Source organism: Ovis aries, chromosome 18 (genome assembly GCF_016772045.2).
Source record: "Ovis aries strain OAR_USU_Benz2616 breed Rambouillet chromosome 18, ARS-UI_Ramb_v3.0, whole genome shotgun sequence".
Lineage (NCBI taxonomy): Eukaryota > Metazoa > Chordata > Mammalia > Artiodactyla > Bovidae > Ovis > Ovis aries.
In genome coordinates this window covers 13411509-13434415 of record NC_056071.1, presented here as the reverse complement: position 1 = coordinate 13434415, position 22907 = coordinate 13411509, and the positions used below count along the sequence as shown (strand labels likewise).

The 22907-nt window shown below is 58.1% G+C and overlaps 1 protein-coding gene across 2 annotated transcripts in view; it reads right to left on the bottom strand.

The window, feature by feature from the left end:
- The window catches only part of RGMA (repulsive guidance molecule BMP co-receptor a), a 49009-nt gene that overhangs the window by 6426 nt on the left and 19676 nt on the right, over positions 1-22907 (bottom strand). Inside the window, exons 1-3 of one of the 2 annotated variants that reach the window (XM_027957037.3) lie at positions 22566-22753; positions 21390-21505; positions 4021-4535 (exon numbers count right to left, since the gene is read on the bottom strand). In XM_027957037.3, the coding sequence (XP_027812838.1) occupies positions 4021-4535; positions 21390-21471 (597 nt within the window). In that variant the 5' untranslated portion in view covers positions 21472-21505; positions 22566-22753. Of the gene's footprint in view, positions 1-4020; positions 4536-21389; positions 21506-22565; positions 22754-22907 lie in introns of those variants that run through there. The other variant, XM_015101876.3, reaches the window with a different exon arrangement.

Sequence of the window (22907 nt, the reverse complement as noted above, 5' to 3'; positions counted from 1 at the left end):
GTGTCATCAAACGACCTGTGGGGCCAGACCTGGGGCTGGGGGCTGTGTCCACACGCGGGAGGAGGCAGTCCATGACCCCGCTCCTCACGGACCCACACTGCGGGGGCGGGGGGTGATGTCACGGGCCAAGCGGGTGAAAGATGCTGGGAATGCGGGTGCTCCGGGGAACCTGCATGGGGCGGGGGCACGGAGAACCGAGTTCCTCTCCTCCCTGAGGCTCAAAATGGGGTGCCCCCAGCACGGCAGGAGAGAAATGCAGCGCAGGGGGTGGGCAGGAACGGGAGGCAGCCCCAAGGGAACAGGAAGCTGACCTGTCAGCCGCGGCTGGAAAACTCCAGATCCGGACTCTCCACGAGAACCGGGCGGGGGCGGGCCGAGCAGGGCTGGGCAGCAAGGATACCACGCTCCTGGCTGAGGCACCGTGGCTGGGGAGTGCGTGCGTGCGAAGGCGCTTTAGTCGTGTCTGACTCCGCGCGACCCCACGGGCTGTGGCCTTCCAGGCTCCTCTGTCCATGGGAATTCTCCAGGCAAGAACACTGGAGTGGGTTGCCATGCCCTCCTCCAGGGGATCTTCCTGACCCAGGGATCGAAACCACGTCTCCTGACTCCTGCTTGGGCAGGCGGATTCCTTACCACTAGCGCCACCTGGGAATTGGGGATCTCGAAGCTGGGGCTCCACTACCTTGGGGATAAAAGCCCGTACTCCGCCTGCTTCGAGGGTAAGCTCAGGGCCAGGACGAACAGGAGGCCTTCCCCAGGGCTCCGAGTGGAGCCACCTGACCCCTCGACCCCGAGACCCTCAGCATGCCGCTGCCCCAGCCGCTGTCACGAGCACCCCGGGGGGTGATCTCGGCCGTCCAGCATTAACCCAGGGGCTGCTGGGCAGGAGGCGTCGCCGAGCACAGAGGCTGGCACAGAAGAGCCGTCTGGCCGATGTTTTCTGAATCGGAGGAGGAACAAACACACCTGAGGACTGAAGGCCCACAGGAGAACAGGCCGAGGCAGGCCGAGAGCGCTGGAAAGCAGCCCCTGGTGTCTCTTGCCTGGGCACACACGGCCCGGTCTCCGCCCTGCGGCCTGGGACGGGCTTGGCCATAGACTGGGAGCCTCCAGCAGAGCCTGCAACGCCTTCTGGCTGCCAGGGAGATCAGAGAGGGTGCTGCTCAAGCGCTTCTCCCACCGGGAAGACTGAGGTGGCCCTGGGTCACAGCAGAAAGGGGCCGCCTTGATTAGGGGTCTCTGCAGCAGAGTGCCAAGCCCGTCTGGAGGCTCCACGCCGCAAGAGGAAGGGAGGCGCTCCCGAGTTTGCTTAGGCAGCTCTGCCGACCACGGTGCCCAGCAGTAAGCTGGCCACAGAGCGAGCATCTGAAGCGTATGGACCAGACGAATGAATGAGTGAATGGAACGCAAGAGCGAATGAATGAAGGCATGAACCGCCCCTGAGCTAAGGGTCCCACCGAGCGTCCACAGAGAGCCCAGGGTAGCATGGAGGCGTTCTGCGGCTAGGCACCTCGCCCTGGCCTGCAGGACTCCCTGATACGTGATCTAAAAGCTTTCTCTACTTCTTCCCCCGCCCCAGTCTAAGGCACCAGCAGTCCTGCCTTGCTGGTCTCTGAGCACAACCCCGCCCAGGTCTGTTATCACCCCTGATCCCCTCACCATCCTGGGTCAGGTCCCCCGAGACCCAGAGCCCTCTCACACCCTCGGGAGCCTCCCTCTGCTCCCTGCCAAGAGGGGGCGAGGAGGCGGGGTCCCCCTCCACGGCATGTTTGCTGCTGGATTTAGAAGCCACAGCCTCAGGCTCCTGACACTCATTTATCTTGGCTCCTGGGAGAAAGGCGGGTAGGGGAAGGGGCCGCAGAGAGCGCAGCCGGGACCTTGCCTCCGGGCCCTGCCTTGGTCTGCAGAGGGCTGGGCGTGGCGAAGAGGTGAGGCCGCCCACCAGGGTTCATGGCCCGGGGCCAGAGGCCTGTAAGAGCATCCACGGGGCCATGGTCTGCTTGTTTTCTACCTAGCAGCCGGTCCCCGGAGAGATCCCTGTGGGCAGGCAGGGGCCACCGGAGCAGAGGGAGGTGGCAGGAATTTTCCTGGCGGCCAGGTCACCTTGGTGTCCTACTCCGGGGTGTGGAGGGATGAGAAGGAACAGAAACACCCTTGTGGGTCAGCCTGGCGCTACTCCACACACTGCCCTGCAACGTGCTCTTCTTGGCAAAACAGACCCACTGCCAGATCGGAAACCCCGGGGACTCGGAGGGCCAGGCCCTGGGGAGGCAGAGGCGTCCCTGTCGCCTGGGCTCTGATCACCCTAGGCCTCCTGGCCTTGAGACCATGTCCTCTGGCTAAGTATGAGTGTGAGGTCATGGGAGACCCTCCCTGCAAACGGTGGGGGGAGAGTCTGGAGGGGACTGGAATGTCCCATTGCCTGGGCTCCGGCCACATCGGGGCTGCCTCTGGGTGGGGCTCTGAGAGCAGCACTCGAGTCCTGCCACCCGGACACTGAAGCCTCCCTGATCAGAAGACGACGGGCTCTTGGTGGCCTCGGGGGCTTCCAGGTGGGAACCGCCTCTCCTGACAGGGAGAACCTGCCAGGCTCTGGAGTCCCCTGGCCCGGGTGAAATCCCAGCACGGTTTCCAGCCAAATGCACTTGGGTGGGGAGGCGGCTTTCCCTCTTGAAGCCTCAGTTCTGGATGTGTCAAATGGAGGCCCTGGGTGGCCCCTGGGGTGCCCAGTGGGCTGGGGAGGCTGCCTGGGTGGCCCCTGGGGTGCCCAGTGGGCTGATGCCCTGTCCTCACTTGTTCCCTCTTCCCGGTGCCCCGGCAGCATGCTGCAGCCCCGTCCTCCAGCCAGCATCTTTAATGCCCGTCATGCCCCAGAATCACTGGGAGCTTTAAACAAAGAACACATCTGATCCCCACCCAGATATCTGGCTTGGGGGCTCCAGAACCACTATCATCTAAAATCTGCTTAGTTTGTAAACGTGCAGCCGCAATGGGAATCCCTGGGGAGGGCTGTCCCCTCCAGGAGGCGGTCAGGCCCACTTGTCTGGGGTGGGGTTTGACCCCTACTGGACAGAAAGTGCAGTGATAACAATGGCAGAAACATACCTGCATAGAGGCTCCTCTTTATCAGGATTTGACACTGGACTTCTACCAAAATACAGTTTGAGGCAAGAGAAGAATACTCCTAAAGTTTGAAACTGAATGCTCTGGGAGTGTTTCTAAACTTTCCCGACTATTAACCCCAGGAAAAAAATCCGTCTTACATCTATAGCCAATGTGCACACACACGAACAACAGAAAGTAAGTTTCCTAAATGTTTACTCTCCCACTTACCAAGCATTCACAAATTGCCTTTAAGGCAGGCTAGGTTTTGCTATCTTGTTCTACTCTGCCTGCCCACCCCCGACCCCCAACAAATCTCTGCCTATGTGCTAGCTTGTGACCCTAGAGTGCTGATTTCAAAGACCCCCTAGTGGATGGGTGGCTGGCAGTTAAATAAACATCCCACTCTAGGCAAAGGGCAAAGGCGGTTCCAGGGTGTTTTGTTGTTTAGCCACTAAATCGTTTCTGACTCTTTTCGACCCCATGGACTGTAACCCACCAGGCTCCTCTGTCCATGTGATTTTCCAAGCAAGAATACTGGAGTGGGTTGCCATGCCCTCCTCCAGGGGATCTTCCCAACCCAGGGATCGAAGGGCAGGTCTCCCGCATTGCACACAGATTCTTTACTATGTGAGCCACCAGGGAAGGCCAAGAATACTGGAGTGGGTAGCCTATCCCTTCTCCAGGGAATCACCCAGGAATCAAACTCGGGTCTCCTGCATTGCAGGCAGATTCTTCACCAGCTGAACTACCAGAAAATTCCGAAATAATTAGCTCATTGACTGACAATAAGAAAATGTTGGGTGCAGGAGGTGTCTGGGTCTGGTGGGGGAAAGTCTGGGCCCTCCTGACCCTAGGGCCTGGTGCTGTGACACCGCGCCACTGCCCCCTACCCCCGCCCCCCAGACCCCCCCATACCTTGCTGGTGGCAGTGGCCGCCGAGCCGGGCAGCACCGGAGTGTTGGTGACCTGCACGTTCAGGTAATTATTGTCGATGAGCGGCCAGGCGCCCTGCACCTTGCAGGTCTGGAAACGGTCTGTGAAAGTCCGGAGGTGCGGGTCCCCAAAGAGGCCGCAGTGCGTGTAGTTGGGGGCGGCCGCGCGGTTGTGGAAGCTCTTCTCGTAGTGGCAGATCTCCGGGCTGTCCGAGCGCTCCTGGCTGTCCCCGGGTGGCGGCAGCGTGCGCAGGTGTGGCTGTGACGTGGGGCCATCCTTGGAGCAGTTGTGCTGGCTCATGAGGTCCTCGATGCCATGGACCGCCGAGTGGTAGGCCAGGTCCCCCCGGCAGGTGCGCGCGGTGCGCCGCGTGCACAGGGCGTAGGTGCGCAGCGCGGCGCAGAACTCGGGGGCGTCGTCCGCGGCCGGTGCGTGGCTGCCCGCCGTGGCGCTCCAGAACTCAGAGTTGCACTTGAGGATCTTGCAGGAGGAGGAGGCTGCAGGGACGGGAAGAGGGGGCGCCTTCAGGTTGGAAATGGTGAGCCCAGGCCTCCGGAACCCCTGCAACAGGCCAGGGCGGCGGGCACGTGCAAGGGAGGACGGCGGCCTCTGCCCAGGTCCCGCAGGTGGTAGGTGGTCCAGTGCAAGATCGGCCCTTCCTACCGTCCTTAATGACCCTGGGTGCCCAGCCCTCCGCAGGTTTAAAGGGTTGGGGGAGCATGCCCCTACTTTCCCTACTCCAGCCCAGCCCCTCAAGCTTTCTGCCCACCCTTGTGCCTTTGACACATTCACACCAACAGCAACCTGGCAGGGAATGAAGCCCCACTACTCAGTATGTGTTCCGATCTCTGCCGCTGTGTAACCTTGCATGAGTCACTTCTCTGTGCCTCAGTGGGCGCTCAGCCCTGTCCCACTCTTTGCGACCCCAAGAACTATACAGCCCACCAGGCTCCTCTGTCCATGGAATTCCCTCAGCAAGAACACTGGAGTGGGTAGCCATTCTCTTCTCCAGGAGATCTTCCCCACCGAGCCACTTGGGAAGGCTGCCTGCCTGATTATATCTATCTAGAATGTGGGGTGATAATAGTATCTACCCTATGAGGTTGCTCAAAGTGCTAAAAGGACTTACCCCTGCATGGGGCACAGAGCGGAAGCTCAGTGAATGTTGGCCACTGTGATTATTCTACTGGCCCCGGTTCCCTGGCTTCCTCTGCAGACTAAGGGCAGCTTCCCTCTCAGTACTGTAGCTCTACACACCATTATCCTGCTCTGGACCGCAATCTGGGAAGCAACTAAAAGTGATAACCTTGGATGTGGCCCAGTTCATGCTTTTCCCCGCCAAGGTCACTCACAAGCTTTGAGACCTTAGTGATAATTTTATTGTTATCACTAAGCTGTACCTGACTCTTTGCAACTCCATGGATGGTAGCCCGCCAGGCCCCTCCGTCCATGGAATTTTCCAGCAAGAAGACTGGGTGGGTCATCGTTTCCTCCTCCAGGGGATCTTCCCCACCCAGGGATTGAACCCATGTCTCCGACATTGGCAGGCGGAGGCTTTACCACCGCCTATCTCATGCCTGAGGACTGTGACTTTAACACCCCTGAATCTTGCACCCCCCCACACAGGGACGCTGCCCTTTCCCACCAGCCTCCTGGGTTCTTCTGTAGAGCTCGTGGCACGTGGCAGCAGGAGGGAAGCTTCTACACTGACTTCCAGGGGCAAAGGGGCCAGCAGACCAGCTAGGAGGCCCAGCGTTTGGTGTCTCAGCCCAGTCAGCAGAGGAGAAGGGGGGCTCTGGCTCCAGCCACCCCTGCCTGGGCTGCTAATCTGACTCTTAACCTTGGAAAAGTCTATTTACTTTCTGATACTGGCTACCTGATGTGAAGAGCCGACTCATTGGAAAAGACCCCGATCCTAGGAAAGATTGAGGTCAGGAAGAGAAGGGGGCAACAGAGAATGAGATAGTTGGATGGCATCACCGACTCGACGGACATGAGTTTGAACAAACTCCAGGAGAGAGTGAAGGTCAGGGAAGCCTGGCGTGCTGCAGTCTATGGGGTCACAAAGAGCTGGACACGACTGAGCGACTGAACAACTGGCTTTTTACCTATACAATCAAGCGGGGATTAAAAGCAGGGACAGAAGTCCACTGGGGCAGGCTTCCAAAAGCACTGTGCAGGCCGCCGCCCGGCCCCGTACCTGGACACCTGGACAACCTATCTTGAGGCGGTCGCTCACCCCTGCAGGCTGGAGCAGATGTGGCCTGCCTAAGTCACACAGCTGGGAAACAAGATGCTCGTCCTGAAGTCCAGGCTTTTCCTCTAACGTGACCTGTGTTTGTCACACTGCTGGTAAACAAGGCCATTTCAGGTGGTATCTGAGTAAGCAGTCTTCTTTTAACTTTGAGAAGTTATGTATTTACTTACTTAAATATGTATTGGGGAAAATAAAATAGATTTGACAGGAGAGCTACAGATTTCCCATTTTAAGTTGAAGAAGCGTGCCAACCAAAAGCAGCGGACCTGGTAAACAATAGGTGGTGAGGGCCGTGAACAGCTGCCCAGCCAGGGAGACCCCCCGTGTGGCCGCCCTCCCGAAAAGGCACGTTCCTGGCCCAGGGCTCCTTTAAAAGGCGCCTAGACGGGACGTCCCTGGTGGTGCGGTGGGTAAGAATCCTCCTGCCAGCGCAGGGACACGGGTTTGATCCCTGGTCCAGGAAGATTCCACATGCAGCTAAGTCCGTGGGCCTCATCTGCTGAGCCTGCACGCTCTAGCCCTGTGTTCTGCAACAAGAGCAGCCAGTGCAGTGAGAAGCCCGTGTGCCGCCAACAAGAGAGCAGCCCCCGCTCTCCGCGACTACAGAAAGCCCGTGCAAACGAGGAAGACCCAGCACGGTCATCAATTAAAACACAAGGTGGGGAGAAGATTCTCTGGGCCTGCCATCTTCATGATTCTCCAACCTGTGGAAGAGGCCCAAGGGCCCAGCATCCCTGTGGGCTGCAGACGCTACCGTGGCCTGCGTGGGAGACGGTAAAGGAGGACCTCGAGGCGGAGGGCTGGGTGTGGAGGGCATCGTGCAGAACAAGCCATGTGGAGGAACACAGGTCAGAGGAACTGGCCGATGCAACCCCCAACCCTCCACCTCTGGTCTGCGCGATGTCCACTCCGGTAGTCTCAGTGATTCTGAAGCAGGTGAGCCGCCCTGCCCTGCTGCCTTCTCAGAATTCCGGAATAGACATCTCGGAGGAAACCATTCTGGAAGGACTGAGCCTCGAGCTGCGTGGTGGCTGCTGTGGCTCTGTCTGCAGCCCACCAGTCCCGGGACCCCCTCTGGCCCTTACCATGCCCAAAGAACACGAAAGACAGTGCCTGTCCCTTTACAGCTAGACCGCTGCAGCACACGCAGGCCTGCGTTGGCCTCAGCTCTCCTCCAGAGCCCAGCTGGGGCGGCAGAGACGGAAGTCCCAGTCAATGGACTGTGTCCCAGGCTCAGTGGCCTGGGCCCCACAGATCCCACGTCATTCAGGGCCCCGGGCAGCCCCGTGGGCAGGCACTACAGCACCCCATCTCCTAGGGGAAAGAGCCAGGCTCAGGGAGGCTGGCTTTCTTGCCTGAGGTTCCACTGTGAGGAAGAAGCAGGAATTGAATTCGGCCCTTCAGGTAAAGAACCCTCCTCCCAATGCAGCAGACGCAAGAGACGTGGGTTCGATCCCTGGGTTGGGAACATCCCCCGGAGGAGGGCATGGCAACCCACTCCAGTGCTCTTGCCTGGAGAGTTCCATGGACAGAGGAGCCTGGGGGGCTACAGTCCACGGGGTTGCACAGAGTCGGACCCGACTGAGCGCGCACAGTCGCAGACCTGAAGGGCCTGAAGGGTCCTGAGGGCCTGGGCCCTCAGCAGCTCCAAGGCTTCAGACAACCTTGGTGCTTCCTGATCCCCCACAGCGGCCGCTGGGTGGTTCTCGGGCACACTCCCCCCTGATGGGCTTCAGGGTGACTGCGCCTGAGGTGCTGAGAGGCCCCCACCCACCAGGAGGCCCACATACTCTCTGTGGCATTGCATCCACACTCTGGTTCCCGGGGTCTGTTTCTCAGGGTGCAGCCAGCGGCGGGCAGGGACTTGAAGGCTGGGGTCAGGAGGGTGCCTAGGTCAGGGCCAGCCTGCACTCAGATGGTGCGGGACATGTTGGGGGCACTCCTCACCTTGTCATGTGTGGCTCCATTCCCCACAAACATGCAGTAGTGGGGGCCTGTCCTGCTATCTCCACAGCTTTGAAAACCAGGCTCAGAGCCGTGTCTCAGAGCTCTGTGGTGTGTCTGAAACCCATGACTGAAATCCCCCTTAAAGCGCCCTGCCAAAGGGAGTCCCTCAGATGCTCGGGGATCTGCTCAGAGGGCGCTCCTCAGATGTCCCTGTGCCCAACAGGTGGGCTCTGACCCCTCCGGCCTGGTAGGCCTGAAATCTGCCATTTCCGCCAGGCCCTCTGTGGCCTGAGTGGGTTCTTTTCTTGTCAACAGTCACAGCCTCAAAGGGGCCGTTACTCCCCACCCCTTCCACCGCCACACGCACAGGTCTGGGATGTGCGCTGGGCACGTGGTCTGGGCTGGGGGGCAGTGAGGAGCAAGCCCAGCAGGGAGCCCAGTTGCCAACACAGAGTGGCCGCGGCGGGCAGCTCTCATCTGCTCATCCAGGCGCCTTCTCTTGTGCCCCTGGCCCCCCTGCCACGGGGAGGGACGGGGGGGATGGCAGCCCCGCCCGCCCCCCAAGTGGCAGCAGAGGGTGCTCTCCCGCCCTCCCTGTGCCCAGGGGCCAGGGCCCCGCTCTCCACCTCCATCTGGGCAGGGTGGTGGTGGTGGGGCTGAGCTCCAAGCTCTCAACCGTCTGGAGAACGTTTGCGATGCTGTCACCTGGGACTGGGCCAAAAGTGGAGAAGTCTGAAGGAGACGCTGGTCGCCCTCGGTGCTGGGCGGGGGACTGGACCGAGGTCCCGCTCTGTCCCCTCCTAGCACTTGTGGGGAGTGGCTTGGCCTCAGTTTCCGCATCTGTGAAGTGGGGGCAGCACCAGCCTCAGAGCCTGCTGGAGACTGAGGAGGTGGACGGGCGGTGCCTGGGACCAGCGGGCACTCCCTAGATCAGAGTCCCTGCCAACAGTCTCAGAGGGGGACACATACAACCCCTGTGGGGTCAGAAGCTAAAGGTCACGTGGCAGGGCTGGAGGGAAGCCAGCACCTCCCCCGCTTCCTCCCCGGGAACCAGGGACCGCCCACAGCCTCCACTCTGCTGCCTCCTGCTCAGTTCAGGGCCCTGGCTGGCCCTGGAACCTGCTCTTCCACCCTGACTCAGATCAGAGTCTGGGCAGCTCTTCCTGGGTCCATCATGCCCAAAGGCCCAGCCTCACCTGGATCGAGCCAGGACCGTGATGCCTGTGGCCACACATCCCTGGGTCTGGGACATCCCTGATGTCCTGGGTCTCCTCCGGCCTTGCACAGCTTCCTGGGCATCTAAGAGGAAGCCCAGGAGCTCTCATGGTAACGGACATGTTACCGATCAGGGGAGAGGCTTGCGACAGGCCACTGAGAGTAACGAGAGCTGGGGCCAGAGGCGGGGGAACCCGTTCCCTTCTGCCCTCTCTCCAGGAGGTCGTGCAGCTCTTCCCAGCCTGGCTGCCATCATTTCCTGGGGGTTCCCAGGGAAGGGCGTTAGGGATGCCAGAGCTGGACAGTCCCCACGGGTGGGGAGCCGAGGGGGCCCTGAGCCCTGTGGGGCCATCCTGCCGCCCTGTGTCCACTTCTGTAAATCACAGGTGGAAGCTCCCCCCACCGCCACCTCCCAGGTCAGAGACTGGATGTAATCTGGCCCAGCATCAAAAGGAAAAGCTCTGCACTGGGGCGTCACCTGCCAGAGCCCAAAGCAGCTGATTTTTATGTGCCATGTCTTTTTAAAAAAAGCCAGAATCACCTGAATTCCATGCAGTAAACCTTAGCCTTTTCTGATGTGAGTGTTCAAGGAAAGAAGGAAGGCAAGTCTGAGAGTCTGAAATACCTTACTGTGAGTGGGAGGAGGAGGCGAGCTTTTCTGACCGAGGCCTTCTCTGCTCAGGGCTGACTCCTGCAGACCTCGCTAGGCGGCCAGGCGGCAGCGGAAGAGTGCAGAGCCAGGGCCTCAGTTCTCCTGAGCTCCTGTTTCCAACTCAGATGCTGCCCTGTCTGTCCTAGGGCGGGGGCGGCTCTCAGGAAGCCCGTGCTGACCCTGGGTACCTGGAGCTCCATCTCAGCACCCAGGAAAAGGCTAAGACCGTGCACAGACTTTACACTTCTCGGAAGCCTAGGACACCTGTTTTGTTTTTGACTCAATCCTCTTGGGACTTAGGACTTCGGGAATTAGCTCCTAAGAAACAAATAGAGGAGACTCCAGAGGCTGCAAAGACACTGGCCAGCCCAGGTCACCACTAGGAAACCCCTGAATTCCCTCCGGTGCCCCACGATGCCGGACACTTGGCTCAAAAGGTGGGGTGCAGGCTGGGGCTGTTATGGGAACCAACTGACTAAACGAAACTGCCCACCCTGGCCAGGGAAGACAGTAGCCACCTGCATGAGTTATCTTAACAACAGGAGGTCCTGGTAAGGAACAAGGAGCTAAGAAGCTACCACCAACTGGAAGAATTCGGGAAAGGTCAAAAGGAGACAGGAGACACCAGTCCGTATGTCCTACCAGCCTCCCAGAATCCTTGTTGGAATCCATCCTTCTGGATGCATGCACCACCAGGAAGGACTCTGAGTCAGAATGAGGGGCCAGAGACAGCCAGGAAACTAACCCCATCCCGGGAAAACCTGGGACTGCCAGCCACGTGGCAGAGCAGTTCTGGGTTCCCTCACCCTCCTGCTCTCCACCTTTCCCAATAAAGTCTCTTGCTTTATCAACACGTGTGTCTCCTTGGACAATTCATCTGTAAGTATTAGACAAGAGCCCACGCTCAGCCCTGGAGAGGGTCCCCTCGCCACAGCAGGACTTGGGGGCCCTGGGGATCCATTCGCTCCCAATTTGTGCAGTGAGGCCCAGGGCTTCTGTTTCTCTGTGCAACTGGCTTCATTGAGATCACTGTAATTATGGATTGCTTGGTGGGCAAACTCCAGGTCAGCTTCCCAATGTACAGCATGGAATTTTAAAACCCGGCCTGAGAGCGGCCACAGGTCAACAGTTTGCACCTCCAGCCAGCCCCAGCGGCAGGAAAGCCCCCTGCCCGGCGGCACTCCACTGCTGGGCTGGGCCAGCCCCTCCTGCTCTTGGCAGCTCCAGCTGTGGACCCCAGGTCTGCCGGCTTGAGGGAGATGGGTGGGGGCTCACAGGGAAAAGGCTCAACAGTAACCCTGCTGATACTGGAGATGGCCCCTCGGCTTTCCTGGGCCGCCTTCTTTGGGCCTCACAGAACTATGTCAACCATCCACGGCCGAGCTGGGTGCCACCTCGTGCCCACAGATCCCCTGAGAATCCTCTGACTCCCGCACTCATCACTCAAAGCACCTGTGCCCCTCCCCTGGCACCCCGCCTCTGTAACCTTTCACTTTGTGGGGAGGTGGGATCTAGCCTGGTGGTTAAAAAAAAAATCTGCCTGCAATGCAGGAGCCGCAGGTTTAATCCCTGGGTCGGGAAGATTCCCTGGAGGAGGGCATGGCAACCCACTCCAGTATTCCTGCGTGGAGAATCCCATGGACAGAGGAGCCTGGAGGGCTACAGTCCATGGGGTCACAAAGTCGAACTCGGCTGAAGCAACTGAGCATGCACGCACGGGCTCCAGACTACCTTCCTCGAGGTCTGAGACACAGCAGCGAGAAATCACAGCAACACGGCTTGCCTGACTTAATTCTTTTCCTTTAAATAGCAACCCAGAGCCTCTTGGAACAGAAGGGCAGGGGGCGGGGGACGGGGTGCCGGGATCTGGGAGCAGCAGCTGTACAGACCCAGGCAGGATGGAGATATTTATGCACCACCACGGCATTAGCTGCTTTCGGAGACCTCCTTTGAACTGTTAATCAAGCCCAATCTTTCAGAATAATAGCCTGATTATTACCGGCTTGTTTGCATAACAAAGAAGCCCAATAAAACTCACTTCTCCAAGTGCCGAGGGGTGCGAAGGCCCGGCCCTGAGAAAGGAGTCTTAGGAATGCAGAGCCGCTCCTGCGCCTGAACCCGGGAATAGAGACAATGCAATTTGCCACCAAGAAAAGCCCAACAGACCAATAAATTACCCTCGTGCAAAGGGGTTAGATCAGGTTTCATTGGTGGTGTAGGAGGGGTGGGTTGAGCCCGGAAAGAGAAAAAAACCCTGCCACTTCTTAAAGGAGTAAGGCGTCTTAGAAGGTGAGGCCCCCCATCACGTTGGGTCTGCCCAGATCTGTGGTCTGCAGGGGAACTGCCTGGGTTCGTACACTAGCTGAAGGTTCTGGACTCAGTCCACTGCGTGCAGGCAAGGTGCTTCCTGCCATTCCTGGAACAAGCTCAGGTGAAGTCGGCTACAAAAACCACTGGGGTGCCGGGGAGAAGGTTCACGTGTACAGAGATTGGGGGATGGAGGGGACAGATAGTACCGAGAATCAGCTGTTCCACGGGGTCTGGAAGGGCAGTGGGATTCGCCAGGTTATGTGGGGCAGAGGTACAGAAATCCGAGGGGCTCCAAAACAGCTGGCACGGGCCGGAAGGCGAAATGCCGGATGGTGAGAGTGCCCTGGGAGTTTGGAGCCAGACACAGAAGCCCTGAGTGAAAGCTGGCGATGAGGCAAATGTGGTTCAGCTTCGAACTGCTTTGCTCTGCTCTGGTGCAAACCCTGTGTCCCCATTCACCCAGCTCCCTGTTGCCTGACTCCTCCACAAGGCGGTGCTACACAAGGCCCAGCCAGGTTGACCGGGTCATCACAACCCAGCCTTGCCCCTTCGACCCCTTCAGCCGCTGCTGTTCCAGTACCCAGCTCAGCAGTGCAGCAGCAGCCCTCCTCACAGCCCCGGGCCCCCAAGGTCCTCTTCCCCTTGTCCCCCCAGTCCCAGGAGTGGAAGTCCCCTCCTGCAATGCTGTGTCTGCCTCCGTGGTCCCTCGTGGCCTTGGCGTCCTCCCCTGCCCGTCTAGACACAACCCACTGTAATAGCCTCCCTGTGGCAACACCCTGATAAGCCAGCACAAGGATTTCAGGTCAGATCCCGCTGAAAGCGGGAAGCCCACTGAGTAATTTTCAGTATGCTCGTGGCATGATGAGAAGGCTATTTTAGAGAGTGGCGTAACATAAGAGAGGGTGGCTTTAATTAGGGTAGGAGCAGGCGGAGCAGAGGGAGGACAGCTTCAAGGAGAACTCAGTGGAAGGGGTTGAGCGCCCCCCCCGCAACCCCCACCCGGGGCAGCAGTGATGCTGAGGCTCGTCTCTTAGCAACGAGTTGGGATGCGGATCCCCAAGGCGGTGGGAAACCTGTTCCCATTCTGTGGGCGCAGCAGGGAGCACCTCCCCGTGGCACCAGGCAGGCGCAGCGGGCCACTCCCCACCCCCTCCTGTTCACCGAGGCTGGGCGGGGACAGGGGACGGACACAGTGCCAGAGTTCGGCAAGCTCTGGCTGGGCAGTGTTCCGCAGTCTCCTAGCTTGAGAGGTGCCTGGGGTTGCCAGGTTTGTTGCTCCATCGTCCTGGCGTAAACACGCAGGTGTCTGGCGTCAGACACGGAAGAGGCACACACCCAGGTAAGGGACTGGCTTTTTCACCAGGTGCAGAGGACCCTGCCTTCCTTAACCCACAAGCAGCCAGAGTGATCCCCTTTCCTCAAAGGTATTCCTCCCAGCTCAGTCTGAGAACGGTCCAAGGAACCGCCCTTGCCCGTGACTCCAGCCTGCCTCTTGGCCCCCCTGAGAGCACTGGGGACTTCCTCTGGGGACCGGCTGACCTAAGAAAGATGAAGGCAAGGGGAAGCCTCTCAGAGCATCTGTACTGGCTGAGGGAAGGCAGGAGGGGATGTGTGCTCTTGTGCTAAGTCGCTTCAGTCGTGTCTGACCCTGTGACCTCCGGGACTGCAGCCCACCAGGCTCCTCTGCCCCTGTTTTCCGGCAAGAATACTGGAGTGGGTTGCCACTTCCTCCTCCAGGGGGTCTTCCCAGCTCCTGTGTCTCCTACATTGCAGGTGAACTCTTCACTGGCTGAGCCATAGGGGAGCTGGGGGTTAACTCACTGCTAAGTGTGGGCAGAGGTGGCTGAACGCCACTTGCCGAGCTGGGCAAGCGGCACTGCCCCTCCGTCACACCCAACCAGGCTTCTCTGTCCCAGCTTCCACACACGCCAAGTCGCTGCAGGAAACCACGCCGAGTGCCAAGGAAAAGGGCACACCTCAGCTTTCCCAACTGGACACCCTCCCCTTCCCCTCAGCTCCCCCTGGAGCCACACGCAGCCGCGTCTGCAGCCAAGAGGGCGTTAAAAAGCACATGTGCTCACCGTCAGGCCCAAGGCCACGGCGGGCCTGTCAGCAGGGCTCCTCTGGGTCAGAAGGGCCCACGGCAGGCAGGGGCCGGGCGCAGGACCCCATGCCAAGACCACCCTGCCAGGAGGGCAGAGCGCTGAGCAAGCCTGGGTTCCACAGGGAGGATGGTTTGGGGGCAAAAGTGTCACTTTTGGTATAAATGAAGCGTGCAGGTGAGCAGTTTGGGCTTCTTGCTTTGAGGCACACCCCTTTTCCTGAGTCTAGGTAGCTGCTGCTGTGCTCAGTTGCGTGGGACTCTTTGTGACCCCATGGACTGTAGCCAGCCAGGCTGCCCTGTCCATGGGATTCTCCAGGTAAGAATACTGGAGTGGGTTGCCATGCCCTCCTCCAGGGGATCTTCCTGACCCAGGGATCAAACCCATGTCTCTTGAGCAAGTCTAGGTAAGGCTGGCTTCAGGGATGACAATTTTCCATTCTGGTCCTGCCTCCAGGAGCCCTGTGCTCCTCTGCTCAGCTGTCCCAGGTCAAAAACCACGTGAAGTGGCTTTGCTCCCCCACCTCCCTCCGCAGGCAGGCCCTTCTTGCACCTTCCTCGAGAACTGGGAGGGCACCGGCCCGGCTGGTGCACACACACGTGTGAACCTGTGTTCCTGGAACATTCCTTAGCACGGGGAGCAATAATGGCTCCTTTTTACAGGGACCTGGGCGCAGAGGGATCACTTTAATAGGCGTTTCGGTATTCTGACTGCCCGGGCGAAATGGTGCATGAAATGAATAAATAAGCAAAAACCCCAAAGACATAAATCTGACTTGGGAAAATTTGCACCACGAGAGCTCTGCCAAAGTGGCATCTGCTTTGAAATGCTAAGTTGGGGATGGACAGGGAGCAGAGAGCGTCTCTGGGAGGAGGCAACCACTTGAGAGCCATGGGGAAGTGTGGTCCCTCTTCATTTTTCTATCCAATCATATCTCCAGAGTTTCTTATTTTTTCCCTCTCATCATAAAGCCTTGTATGCTACACAGCTCAGAGTCTGAAATGCTACAGAACACGTTTAATGAGTGTGTTTATCCAAAATCTGGCGTGTGGAAAAGCACAGGGGTCTGAGTTCTCCTCTTGGCTCTGCGCTGACTCAGCTGCGTGATGTTGGGAACCTCTCTGACCCTCTGTCTCCTCGTGTGATGATGCTTCGGGGGAGGGGTGACATATTTCAAACATTTAGCAGAATACCTCGGATGCCTGGCCACTGGATAAAAGGGAGAGCTTTAAAAACTGTTGTTCGGGGGGATTTCCCCAGTGGTCCAGTGGTTAAGATTCTGCCTTGCCCTGCAGAGGACACAGGTTTGATCCCTGGTCAGGAAACTAAGTTCCCATATGCCTTGGGGCAACTAAACCTGTGTGCCACAACTGCTGAGCTCCAGGGCCACAAGTAAGGCTGATGCAGCCAAATCAATCAATCAATCAATATATATTTTCTTAAATGTTGTTTTCCGCAAGGACCTGTTGTGCAGCACATGGAACTCTGCTCAATGCTATGTGAGGAGGTTTTGGGGGGAGAATGGATACATGTATATGCACGGCTGAGTCCCTTCACCGTCCACTTGAAACTACCACAACATGGTTAATAGGCTCTACTCCAATACAAAATCATAAATTAACGAAAACTGTTTTCCTTCAAATGATCATATTGTGGAGAATATAACAGTACCGTGTCTTAAAGGCTATTCATGAATGTTAACTAGTGATGGCAGCCTGGGGGAGGTTGGAATTTTGGTTGTTTTCATTTTCTTATTTATCCCTTTCCATCTTTAGGTTTAAAAATGAGTACTGTCTTTATAAACAGAAAAACATCTTTTGGAAAGAATGACTGGGATACACGGACAACCCCCCTCCCCAAACCTGCGATCTCGGTCCGTGGAGCGAAAAAAAAAACAAACAAAAACACAAAGAAACGCAACGGTCCTGCAATTTCCAGGATTGTGCCAGGTGTGTTTGGGGTGCACATCAGAGAAAAGTGCACGGAGAAACAGGAAATGGGGTTCCTGCCCTTATAAACAGATCCAGTGATTTAGAAGAAGATTAAAAACCCAAGACTCGGGAAGCAAGGCTACGAGGAAGCACAGGTGTCAGCAGCCAAGGCGGCCGGTCCGCGGGTCATCGGAGGGACGGCGCTGGGTCCCGACAGGTGGCACTGACCTTGGGCTTTGCCAGTGGGCGTTCCCTTTCCAAACCAGGCATGGCATGAGCAAGGCCTGGGGGCTGCCCACCCATAAGGTGGGTGGGTGGTGGCAGGTACGGAGACCAGCAGGGACCTGGAGCCCAGGGGCGTGCCAGAGGCCACGGGAATGAGGCTGGAGAGAAGTGTGGAACCCGCTGTCAGCGGGCTCTCCCTTCTGGGTGCTCCGGAGAGGGTCACGCAGAGCCCTGAGCTCCTGAGCAATTTGGACAGTGGGGCGGGGGCGGGGATCACCCCAGAGGCAGGTCCTGGGGCAGCTCAGCTGCTTGCGGCAGGTGCCAGCGGAGACAGGCAGGACAGGGCGAAGGAAGGAGGCCTAGCGCTGGGCAAACAGACAGAAGGGGAGGCCCTTTACACCCAGGACTGAACCGTCTGTGGCGGCAGGATTAACACACACAGGTCAAGCCCGGGTCCCAGGACACGGAGAGTCCAGGGAAACCAACCATCCTGGGGTACCCAGGACTGAGGGGGCTTCTAAAGACATGGACTCCCAACTTTAAAATTAGAAACTCCCGGCTCCACTGGGATGAGTTAGTCGCCCTAAAGAAACAGTGCCCTCAATTTCAGGCAGGCAGAATGCAGCCAGGTATTGAAACAGTATGACGCCCCAACCCCTCAACCAAACATAAAACCTGGATCATCCAACCAGCTCCAAGGGCCGTTCACATTGCACCCAAGAAGGACATGTTAGCAGGAACCGTATGACCTCCAGCACATAAAGTGGTCCCCATGCGGTTCCCTAGACCTGGACCCAACTGTCCCATCTCACGGAGCATCGTTATCTGAGCCTGTTGATCGTCTCTGCCCAGTTCTCCTTTGGCACTGGGTTGACTGCTAGCAATTCCTTCAAGCTTGCAGTGGTTTCCCTTCCTAAACCTGACAACCAGAGATCCTCCCCTTATGCCCCAGTTCATCCTCAGGGCCAAAGGGGCCAACCATCCGCAGGACTTCACATCCCACCCTCCCTGGGAGCCAGGGCTCGGCCCTGCAGGTCCCTTGGCGTGTCACGCACCAGCCTGCAGGCTGGCGCTACTGCCACCTGGCTCTGGCAACAGGACTCATTTCAGTCTCTCCCTCTGGGACACAAAGTCCTCCTGGGAGGACAATGATGTGATAAGCGGGTTGACTTGCTTGCACATTTTTGAATGGCAGCTCTCAGATAAACGTACTCAACTCTAGAATGGCATGGATGTCCTTGGATACCGCACAGGGCCTGGGTCTCTGCAAGCCTTAGTTTCCCCACGAGGATTAATTTCTAAAACAACTGCAGTTTAAAACGAAAGGGAAAGACAGGAGGAAACATGGAATTACCGGGGTAATAATTTTTAGAACACTGATCCTCACAGGTGAGGTGCATCAGAGCCCCCTGGAACGTCTGTCACAGTACAGACTGCATGTTCCACTCCCAGAGCATCAGCTTCAGTCAGTTCCCAACATGCTCCTGGGGGAGGCTGGTGCTGCTGGTCCAAGGACCACACTTTGAGGCCCACCGGAGCTGGAGTGCAGCATCCATATGTAGCCAACGGGAAGCACGCCAACGTGTCTACAGCATATGACTTTGATGAGTTCCTCTTGGAAACCTGTTTTATTAAGTCAAGGTGGTTTCAAAGTTTTAAAAAGTATCTATTAATTGTGTTTTGAAGTGGATGTTATTAGTAGAAGACTCTCCTAAGAAGCCATTCTTGGCCTCCCGCCACGCAACCCCCTCCCAGCTAGATGTGGCCACCCTGTCCATTGGCTGAAAGTACAGCATCAGGTCCGCAGACACCCTGACGAGCCGAGGGACATGGAAGGGCCCCTGTCCTTCCACCAGGCCTTGGAGGCGGATGCCAGCTTTGCTCAGATGAGGGCCCCCGATGCAGTCCCTGTGTGTCAGGACCGCACGAGATGTGCCATGCATGCTGAGAACATGTGAGCACTCTCAAAAGACACAAGCCCTCTCAGTCTTGCAAGAGGTTAAGGCATCTTTCTCCACATAACTATGTCCAATTTAATTTGCACTCCTATGGGTTTACTCCTGGACGCCATTCAAGTCGACTAGCGCTGAACAAGCCTATGCTTTCATGCGGCTGTTCCAGCGGATTCCACCTGTCTTTGGAGGGAGAAGCCGGCACACAGGGCCCCTGACTGTCTCCTGCGCTTTCTTTTTTCTCAAATGCCCACCCCACTCCCCACCAGACATGCAGATTCTTTGACTTTATCCCCAAGCAGCCCCTCTGCCAACAGGTCAGGAATACCGATAGTCCATCTCTTTGTGGTGGAAACGATCCATTTCACCTCTTAAGAGCCTCTCTTCTTGACCCAGGATTCCGGAGCCCACACATTCTCAGTGCCCCCCAGTGTATTCCATGCGGGCATACTGGAAGCTCAGTTTTCAGCAAGGTGGGCAATTTTGACTAAATGCGCCTGTCAAGGCCTCAAATTAGAAGAAACATTAGCCAGTTGGCATGACAGTGCATCAGCTATCTGCTCTATCTGCCAGGTTTTAGTTACCAGCCTTGAAGCCAAAAAGAAATGGGCTTCTTGGAAACAAGTGATGGAATTTGGGCTGTGAATTATATAACCCACCAGCTTTCCTCAGACTATGGGGGAGATGTTTAAAGTTTTCTAAGATGGAGAAATGAAACAGCAACCCCCTCCCCACCACCAGCACCACGCTGGCAGCTCCCTCCTACCTCTGAGTACCTCCTGCCAGCCTTTCCTTTCCTCTCACTCCAGCCCAAGAAGCTAACAAGTGCTGCCCCTTTAAGAGCGGGAAGGTGTTGTTTTAAGGGCCTCTAAGCCCCCCTTCTCAATTTCAGCTCCAAGCTGAGATCACATCCCCCATGGCAGCCAAGGGACAAAAGCCATTTATCAACCCATCTGATAAAACCTCCAATGGGCTGGATCTTTATCTGGACCAAGTCGAGATGCACACACACTGCAAACTCCTGCTCCTCCAAAAGGAGGGATTTCTTTCCTTTTCTTTTTGAAAGAGGAGGGTCGCTTCAAATTTTATTTTCTTAATTATTGGGAAGAAACCAAATCAGCCAGACCCTTCTATGGGGGGAAGCAGGGGGCGGGGGGAGGGGGTGTGTGGAGGGGTGGAAACTGCCTTTAAAAAAAAAAAAGGAAGAGGAGGAGGACTCCCTGCTGCTAGACCCGGTATGGAGATTGTAATATTCCAGGGCGAGGGTGCACCGGGTGGGTCCAAGGGCTCTTTGAGGCATTGACACCCTCCATCCTGTCTTTGGCCAGGGCCTCCCCAATGGAATCCTGGGCTACGAGCAGGTTGCGGCTCACCCGGGACGCCTTTGGGGCGCGCGGCCGGGTGGGTTCCGGGGAGGGGTGTCCCCCGCCCCAAAGCACGGCTGGGGCGGGAAGGTGAACGGATCCTTTCTCCCTTACCGCTGCGGCACGGTCCTCCCACCGGGAGCCCCAACTTACAGCCAGGCCGGGTCCGGACTGCCCAGTTCTGCCAGTTCCTGAAACCCAGTTGGCTGAGGAGCAAAACAAAACAACCCAATCCCCGGTCTAACTCAAGTCCTTTCTTGCAAAGCTCGGGAGTGCGCGGGGGCCGCGGATTCGTTCCGGCTGCTGAATGAAGCAAGCTCTTTGCAAAAAGACACCTCGGAACCCCGCAGCACAATGGAAGTGGCCGGGAAATCCCGCCTTGCACAGGGGACCATTTGGTCCGTGATGATGGGTTTATTTGTATTTTTTTTAGCAAGGGGAAAATGAATATAAAGGGTTTAACTGGCGTTTCCAGGCTGTGAGTAGCATATGGCAAAAATGGAATAAACTTTAATGAAACATTATAAAGAAAACAGACCCGGGATTTAAGTTTCGTGCCTTCCCCCTCCCCCCGAAAGGAAAAAAAAAAAAAGTAAAGAAACTGGAGCGTTTGGGAAGGAACAAATGCTTCTCTGTGGAGTTGGTCTCCCTTCCCCCAACAAAAACAAGAGGTCCCGGCTCGGAGGAATTTGAAAGCAGCGATCTGCCAAAAACATTGTGAAAAACTATGGGGGATTCATTGGAAACAGATGGGCTTTTTCAGCTTTAATTCTGAAATTCTCTCCCTTTCTGACACAATAAAAACAAACAGGGGGCGACGCGGGATGTTATCACACAGGAACAAGGGGCCGGCGGTGCCCAGTCCGTGGGCTTCCCCGCGTGGGCAAGCCCGTGGGGGCGCGACGGGGTCCCGCGGGAGGGGGCGGTCCGGGGCTCGTCCGGGACCTCAGGGGCGCCCCCGGCTCCAGCCCTGGGCACGGGACAGGTCTGCAAACTGCGGGACGAGAAGCTAGAGAAAGTGCCCCCCGGATCCGAGTCCGTGCCTCCCTCTCTCCCCCTTCTCCTGGGCCTCTAAGGGGCACGTCCCGGGTACCCCTTTTCTGGGAAGTTGGGAGACGTCCCCGGCGCCTGCGATCTCCCCGCCTGGCTCTTTCTCATTACCGCCCGAGTGGGTTCCCCACCCACCCACCCCCCAGGTCTCCACGCGCATCCATCGCCCCTTCGGCTGGACGCGGGAGAAACAAAGACGAGTGGAAACGCGAGGCGGGGGCCCGAGGGCGCCGGCGAACCTGAGCTCCGACTCGTCCGCAGACCTGTGGCCCGGCGCCGCGAGGAGACCCGGGGAGCGGGCCCCGCGCGCCCAGCCGGCCGTCCCCGGGCTGGAGCAGTGCCTTACCTGCGGGGAAGCTGCAGAGGAGGAAGGCGAGAGTCGGCCAGAATCCCAGGGCTGGACGTCCTGCCCCTCTCCCCATACCCATCCATCCAGCTCGGCCTGTTACCACTAGCCTCTCCCTGGAAGAAGAGTTCAGGAGAAAAAGAAGAAGCAGATAAATCACGCTGCCGAGAAAGGGCGGCCTCGCTCCGCCGGCGGGAGCTGCGAGCCGGGAGGCTCGGTCCACCTCGGCCGCGGGCGCCCGGCGCGCCCCCCCGCCCCGCGCGCCCCTCCCTCGCCAGCCATCGCCCGGCTCCCCGCCAATGTCGGCGCGGCCCCGCGGCCCCCGCCGCCGCGCGGCCCGCCCCCTCGAGCTCGGGTTTCAGCGCGGCCCGCGGGGGGCGGGCGGAGAGGAGCTGGGCGGGGACCGCGCCGCGGCGCGGGCCGCCGGGACTCGGGGAAGCCGGGGACTGTGGGCGCGCCGCGGCGCCCCGAACCCCGCGGCTGTACACCCGGGAAAGGTCCCAACCCCCCGAGACGGCCAAGCCCCGCAGCGTGCAAGGATGGCCGCGCGGCACCCCCACCCCCCCATCTTCCCTAAAAGTGGCCAACCTAAGTAGAAACTGAGCTTGAAAAAAACAAAAAAACAAAAAAAAACCCCTGGGACCCCTTTACAACTAGACTCCAGTCCCAAAGTCGCCACTGACACCCGGGCTCTTCTCTCACTCAGATGTGGCCCGGGGGCAGGAGGCTGAAAGATCCACCTCTGATGTGTCCGGGGAGGGGCGGGTGGGTGGCCCTCTGGATCTCCCCACCCCCATCCCGTGGCTCCCGAGCTGGGGGCCCGCGAGCCCAACAGAGGCGTCAGGGTAGCGACCCCTGCCCCCCACCCCCACCCCGACACGTGGATGCTGCGGTCCCCCGTGCACAGGGCCGGGACACCGGGCACTGCCAGGGCAAGGCCACCAAGGCCGCTCCTGGGAGGGCATCAGGGTGGTGACTTCCTTTAACTTGGTCATTTTTCCAGGAGTAAAATGTCTCCTCCTTAAGATTCCCGAGGCCTCGCAGCTGTCTTGCGGCTGTTGGGCTATTTAAAAGAGACTGGCAAGGTCCCCTGAGAAAGGCCTTTTGGATGGAACACAAATAGGCCGGAGCAAGTGTTTTTAGTCAAACCCCTTCCTCTTTCGGTGACCCCCTCACCTCACTTCCAAGCCCACTCATCTGGTTCTTTGAAAAAGACTTCTGAGCTTTTATCCCACTCCGATGTCTCTCTTAAGCACTGCGGCAGTCGGTCACTCGCCGCCGGCCGCCGAGGCCGCAGGGCTGCGCGTCTGCCTTTGGGACGCTGCCGGCCTCCAAGGGAGTGAAGCTCCAGCGGAGAAAGCTCTGGGCCAGGGGAAGAGGACCCTAGGACTGTATGCAACCGGAAGCAGTCAGACTGCTGAACCTGACTTCCACAAAACAGGTAGGAAAGAAGACTAACAACTGAAGTAGCCAGGCCACCGGGCAAAAGCCAGCCGTTGTCTCCTCGGGGCAAAATGC